The sequence below is a fragment of the Pollachius pollachius genome, assembly GCF_949987615.1.
Source record: "Pollachius pollachius genome assembly, chromosome: 13".
Lineage (NCBI taxonomy): Eukaryota > Metazoa > Chordata > Actinopteri > Gadiformes > Gadidae > Pollachius > Pollachius pollachius.
The window spans coordinates 2286930-2293930 of NC_136946.1; the positions used below are offsets into that span (position 1 = coordinate 2286930).

Sequence of the window (7001 nt, forward strand, 5' to 3'; positions counted from 1 at the left end):
TACTCTGATGAAGTACTGTTAAAATATGACTGTTAATCTATTACTGTGATTGATTATTGTTAAAGTATTACTATTACTGTGATAAAGTAGGCTGCTGATAAAATATAACTTTTAACATATGACTCTGAATGTAATGGGGCGTGAGGTTGGACCCAAGAACAGCACAGACCAATACCAGCGTTGGAACAGTTCAACAGTTTATTGTCCAAACAGGGAATCCAAGGTAACTGGAGACCGACAAGGGGCGAGCAGGCAGAGGGGTCAGGGACAGAAGGCTGTTCAGGGTACCAGGGTAGGAACGACGAGGACGGGTCAGGGACAAGCAGGGTCGAAGCCAAGGAAGCAATCCGGGAAATAGTACTAGAGAGCTTTGCATGCTGCTAAGGACAATCTAACAGAGACTGAGTGGAAGGAGTGGGTTTAAATAAGGTGAGGGAACACAGGTGAAGGTGGTTGCACTGATGAGGTGGGATCATGAGACTTAACAAGTATTGTGAAGTGGTAAAGTACTGACTGTGGTCAGGGGCCGGGCCTCAGGAGTCGGATTCTGCCCCTCAGTGTTCTCAGAGCTGGTGTCAGAAGCTGGGAAGTAGCAGAACGGGAGGAGGTGAAGTCATGAGCTAGATGTATTTAGATCTATAGAGCTGTATAGTCCAGTGAGCTAGATGGATCTAGATGTATAGCGCTGGATAGTCCAGTGAGCTAGATGGATCTAGATCTACAGAGGAGAGCTGTATAGTCCAGTGAGCTAGATGTATCTAGATCTATAGAGCTGTATAGTCTAGTGAGCTAGATGTATCTAGATCAGGGGTCGGCAACCCTAGGCACACGTGCCACCACTGGCACGGGGCAGCATAATCATTGCTACCATTTTTTATTTGCACTTTATTCTGTGTTGGGCATTTCCTCCCAGTGCAAATATGTTTAAATCAGTTACAGAAAGCAGTGTTCTGAAATGGGATCAATTAATAGTTTTTAAAGATATGTTGTGAGTAATAGAGAAGAAAATATTTAAAATATTGTTCCAAGTGGCCTGTACGCATCGCCTTCACATGGTTTTGCAAAGCTGTACATGTCTTAAAGATATTGATGTGGATGGTTCCAACATTCTCATATATTCTTGTTTTTTACATTTCTCACAGTGCAAATATGTTTTTGAATGAGTTTCTGAAAATGGTGTTTTAGGATGGGACATATGTAATTATAATTTGTAAGCCCATGTTGCAAATATAACAACCCAAAAAACATTTAAAATGTTGATGCATGATTGTGGACTATATGGAAATAGTACAATTCCATGTCTTCTGGAAATGTTTTTGGTCGCTGTGTCATAATTCAGCTTAATTTTTATTATATTGTTGCTTAAGACACACTTATTAACGAGAAACGTATAGTCCAGTGAGCTAGATGTATGTAGATCTATAGAGCTGTATAGTCCAGTGAGCTAGATGTTTCCAGATCTACAAAGCTGTATAGTCCACAGCAGAACTGCAATAAAAACACATTTTAATCACCAACTGGTTTGTGACGCTTCTTGGAACCTAAAGATCAAGAGAAACGATTAGTGTTGTAACAGTGGTGAATATCCCGATGTTATTATACTTTCATATTCTTAATGCCACACCGTCACTGTGGACGTTGGAGGAGGTTCATCATTCAGAGGTGGAGAGGTTTATACTACCAGACCACCAGTGGGTGAGGACTACTAATCAGATCGTAGGAAGGGGACAGGAAGTAGGACCAGGTGGAGATCAGGTGTCTGTCCTCCTGGAGAGTTTGATCCTCTCACCGTTCCTCTTCTTGTACAGAAGGACTCCAACAGCAGCAGCAGCAACGAGGAGGAGAACAAGGAACCCAATGATGATGGGGATGGTGATGCCACTCTTGCCTTGAAGGTAAATTCAGAAAATAAAATCAGGTGTGTAATAATAGATGATGGACAGAGACCCTCCCCCATCCATCCCTCCATCATTGAACCACATGTCTACGGTCACGAGATGCTACACACACGACTAACACAACGTCAGGGTAACTATTCCTCTAGAAACTGTTCTGGAGCTCAGGGTCACTCTGGGACTGATCTGAGCCTTGCCCTATTCATAGAACTCATTTACCCACAATCCACCGTGTTCTGCTGCAGTGAGCTACTCCTGAGAGCTGTGTGTTCACCCAGTAGCTTCAGCAGTGTCCAGGTAGACCTGGCAGTGGTTGTGATGAGGTCAGGTGGAGGTGGTGAGACATGTGTTCCCCACCTCCATGCCCTCCAACACCAGTCTTACCCCCGTTGGTCCTGATGAGGGCGGGGTCCAGGGGGGTGGAGATGTCCTCGATGCCTTTCAGCTGGACCACACACTCGTACCTCCCCCAGTCCTCCTGTGGGACGGCCGTGACATTGAGGTCCACGCTGACCTGGAAGGTCCCGTCGTGGTTGGGGAGGACCTCCCCGGGGTCCACCTGCTCCTGGAGCTCCTGGCCGTCTCTCCTCCAGAACACCACCACCCTGTCAGGGAAGAAGCCTGTAGCATGGCACACCACTGGGGAGGAGGGGCCCCTCTGGAGCAGAGACACCCGGGGACGCTCTGGAGAGAGAGAGAGAGAGAGAGAGAGAGAGAGAGAGAGAGAGAGAGAGAGAGAGAGAGAGAGAGAGAGAGAGAGAGAGAGAGAGAGAGAGTCAGTTCAAACAGCAGGGACTCAGAGACATGAGTCTGTCAACCCCCATGCAGGTCATGTGACTCTACCTGTTCTCTGCAGAGTGCTCTTCCCATATACCAGGAGCTTCTTCAGCCAATCAACACACTCCTTGGTGAGGTAGTTCCTCGAGTATTGATTCCAATCTGTATCCTCATCCCAACGCCGCTTGGTGGGGACAGCCTGAGGTACTGAAGGGATCCAGGTCAGGGTCTCCATGTCCCACACCATGAAGTCCTCCCCATCATAACCAAACCGCTCATAACCAACCGTAGAACCATCCTCATCATCCACGTAGACATATGTGGATACCTGAGAGAGAGAGAGAGAGAGAGAGAGAGAGAGAGAGAGAGAGAGAGAGAGAATGAGGACATGCACCGTGGTCTGCTGAATCGATCCAGTCTGTAAAGTCACGTCACACACTGACTCAAATATTGATCTTTAGTTTAAGTTTAAGGATCCGATCACCCTTTGTCCCTTCAGAGATAGTGATTTATTCATTGCACTGATTGCGTTGGACAGCCCGGCTCTAGGGGTATTATGGGATGCCGCCCTGTGTCAGGACTGTGGCGTCCCCCTGCTGTGTGCTGGCTCCACAGGAGCGTTTGGACCTCCAGGGTTCTGCTACTGGACCTTATGGGGTCCTGGTGTGGGAGGCTTCCTCTAACCTCTGAGTGCTGGCAGACTGGGCCTTGTGGACATGTGTGTGTGTTGGTGGTGATGGGGAATGAAGAACCACCGTACTGGAACTGCCCTTACCTGGGGAGGACAGAACTGAGATGCAGCTATGTGAGCTGCTAAACACGCGTTGGAACATGATGGCTTCGGCCGGGGTCTCTCCCCAGCCTCACTTTGGTGGTGGGGGTCACCGTGGGCGTGTGTGTGGAGGTACGGCTGGTTTAGGCAGCCTCACCTGGGGCTGGGTGAGGCGGCACACCTGTGGTGCGTTGAGTCATCAGTGTGCAACAGGTTGAAGCAGCCGTCAACACACAAGCAGAGAGTTCTCCTCGGTGGAAACATGGAATGAATGAATGAATTTTATTGGTCATAACCAAAGGGTAAAGGCAGAAGCTTCAGCTTATATCACGCCCCCCCTTCTCACATTCTTTAGAGTAACAAACAAAATGTCATACATACAGTGTGTTTGCATATACATGCATACACTTACACTAACACTAACACTAACACCATACACTAACCCTAACCCTAACCCTACATAAATACATATACACGCCTACATACACCCATAAGGGTCAATAATTCTACGCAGTAAATTTCCACCATAAGATGGATACTATCCTAAATAATGATGATATCCATAATGAGAACAACGATGTTCATCATCATCACTATGATCAACATTCTCATAGAGTGACACTACCGGTACCAGGCCGTGGGTCAGTAACATCTGACCTCTACAATACACCATCAACACCTCCACCCTGGGCCCTTTGCCTGCAGGAGCCCATCAGAAGTCTCCTAGCTGGAGGAGCATGGACCTTGCTACGGTCCCTTCTTAGAGATATTTTCAAATTGAATGAGATGAGACATATCAAACAGTAGATAAGATTGTGATCGCATTTTATTGATCTATTGTTGGGATTCTGGACACTAAAGATCACACACGAAAGGCTTTGGTCTCTTCAGTTTATGTACAAATACTACTAAACTCAGTACTGCTACTTTTTGTGTACTTTGTTTTATATTTATTATGTGTATATACACAAATATGTATGTATGTATGTAATATGTTTATAATATTTTTTATTTGTGTGTGTGTTTCTGTGTGTACATGTATGTTTTGTGTAAGTTAAAAAGATGGATATCTACATGGTAGATGTCAGACATTAGATATGAACTTGCCTCCTCTCTGGTTAAAGCGCTTCTTCAGAGTCTTAAGAATGCCTTGGAAGTCCTGCTGGTGACTCACTTAGTATCCAGTTTCCCTCTCCAGGTAGTCGGGGTCATCTCTGGTGAGCTGGTCCACCCACGCCGGTTTGGGTACAATGCTCTGGGTGTTGCTGTCAAAGTGAAAAAACTGAACCTCATCCACCATCCCAACCGCAACAAACTCTGGGAAGGTTGAGGGTCCAGACGACGCCGTGTAGGAAATCCTCATAGTGAATCAGACAGACAGACAGACAGGGAGGTTAATGGTGCGTTCATGGTCCTGGTGATAACGAGACGCCTCGTCAGTGATGACGCTCACGGATTACGTGTGATCCCGACAGCGACCGTTCATGTGCACTGCGTTGGGAATCGAAATCTTCTTCACAGCAGGTTTTTTTTATCCGATAAAAAGCAGTCAGAACTAAACAGAACTTAGTAGGATCAGTTTCAAGTTCGAACGCCTTTATTTCCTTGTAGCCTATCACCTACTAGCTTTTATTTATGAGAAGCACATCGTATTGCCACTGTATGGAAGGCTACACTTGCCCTTTGCTAGAGCTGGTTTACCAGTACACAAGATTTAAAACTGAGGAAAGTCGATGCCAACAGACGGTTACAACGCCAATCTATAGCAAACTATGTGATACGATGGTTGATTATTTTATATTGAGTAAAACGTTCATGTTCCGTCATGTTTATGAGCGTCACTAGTAAACCATACGTCACCAACTGGGCAACTCTTGGGCAAATCTGGCCCCAGTTGCTGAACGGAAGTAGAATCATAAGAGGGTCATGAGGTGTTGTTCACGAGAACTTTCCGACGTCGCGAAAATGTTTTCCCCATAATTCCCAGCGATGTGAATGCGCCATAATACTGTACATCCCAGCAGACAGACAGGTATATGGCCCCTCCCCCTGTCCTATGGCTCCGCCCCCTGGCCATACAGGTAATTTGGGAACCTTCCGTTTATCTAAAAACATGATTTAATCTTAATTATTATTAATGATTTCGATTCTAAATTCAACAGGAATTTGGTGGGAACCCTTAGGTTGCATTTGTTTTTACAACCTACTAATGGTTAAACAAGAAGAGTGGAAATAGGATTAAAAGTATATTTAAACGGATTCACTCCAAACTGAAGTTTAATGTTTGGTAGCGATAATAGATTATATTTATTTGATTTATGAACAACATCATCAAATGAATATTCAAAGTGAGTGATTAATAATGTTGTGGATTAATTTGTCGCATTTGGGCTGATAAGGGAATGGTTTTCATTTTTTCTAGGAAATCTAACAACTAAAAGTCTTCTATTCAGGGACCAGAAACAAACCTTTTGAAACGTTTGAAAAAACAATTGAATAATAGTAAACTATTGATTAATAGTCAACTATGGAATAATAGTTTTGAACAGGAAAAACTGTCATCAGTCATATCTAAGGACACACCGTGACCAAAGACCAACAGCAGCAGCCCCGTTAGCGCCTTCATATTGTGGCGACCACGGGTGTGGGCGCCATGTTCCGGAGCCGCAGGGATTCTGGGAATTGGGGTTGTCAGTTGACAAAAGGGGTTTTGTTAATTTATTCTGTTAAGTTAAGTGGGGTTAACGGGTTTGGGGTCTTTATTGGTTGTGTGTTAATTGTGTGTTCCATTGTTGTGTGATCGGGACCATTAGTGAGAGTGTTGTGTGTGTTGGTCAGGTGTCCCGTGTTTCTGTAATGTTCGTGGTGGTAAATAAAGGCAGTCCGTAGTCGTGCGGTGTATGGGGCACGGAACTGCATAATTGTTCATCCTGGGCTCCCGTCTCGTCCTTCCCGTGCTGCTCGCCACAATATCGATGTATTCAGAAGAACAGCTCGATGAGATTATCCACAGCGACGTGACTCCGACTCCAGCAGCAGACGGACTGACCAGGAAACCTGCGAACAAGAGACGGATCACGAGGGAGGGGCCGGTCTGGACCAATAGGAATTCAATACGGCTGTGAAACGAAACTCAAACACACACACACACACACACACACACACACACACACAGTTACAGCGATGGTAGATTCATGTAACCCTTAATGAATTGTTCTTACAATATTATGTTCACCTAGCTATAATATATATTCAGCATTACATAATTTTCAACAATGTTCAGCTATACATAATGTTCACTGATACATAACGGTCAGAAAGATATAACGTTCAGTTATATATAATGTTCAGCATAATTTTTAGCTATATCTAATCTTCATCCACATATAATGTTTAGATGTATACAGTTCAGCTAAATGCGTGTTGATATGTGTGTTTATGTGTGTGTTTATGAATGTGTGGTTGAATATGTGTGTCTGTGAGTGTGTGTGCGTGTGTGTGTGTCTGGGGAGTTGTGTTTGTGAGTGTGTCTGTGGGTGTGTGAGTGTGTGTGTGTG

General features: G+C 44.9%; 1 protein-coding gene across 2 annotated transcripts in view; it reads right to left on the reverse strand.

Annotated features, from left to right (window-relative positions):
• Window positions 1-236: 236 nt before the first annotated feature.
• LOC307085142 (major histocompatibility complex class I-related gene protein-like) overlaps window positions 237-7001 on the reverse strand; it is a 6918-nt gene continuing 153 nt past the window's right edge. The window contains exons 1-6 of one of the 2 annotated variants that reach the window (XM_079749826.1): window positions 6359-7001; window positions 3602-4709; window positions 2739-3000; window positions 2280-2579; window positions 1790-1888; window positions 237-582 (exon numbers count right to left, since the gene is read on the reverse strand). The exon at window positions 6359-7001 is cut by the window's right edge and continues 153 nt beyond it. In XM_079749826.1, the coding sequence (XP_079605952.1) occupies window positions 482-582; window positions 1790-1888; window positions 2280-2579; window positions 2739-2919 (681 nt within the window). In that variant the 5' untranslated portion in view covers window positions 2920-3000; window positions 3602-4709; window positions 6359-7001 and the 3' untranslated portion in view covers window positions 237-481. Of the gene's footprint in view, window positions 583-1789; window positions 1889-2279; window positions 2580-2738; window positions 3001-3447; window positions 4710-6358 lie in introns of both variants that reach the window. The other variant, XM_079749825.1, reaches the window with a different exon arrangement.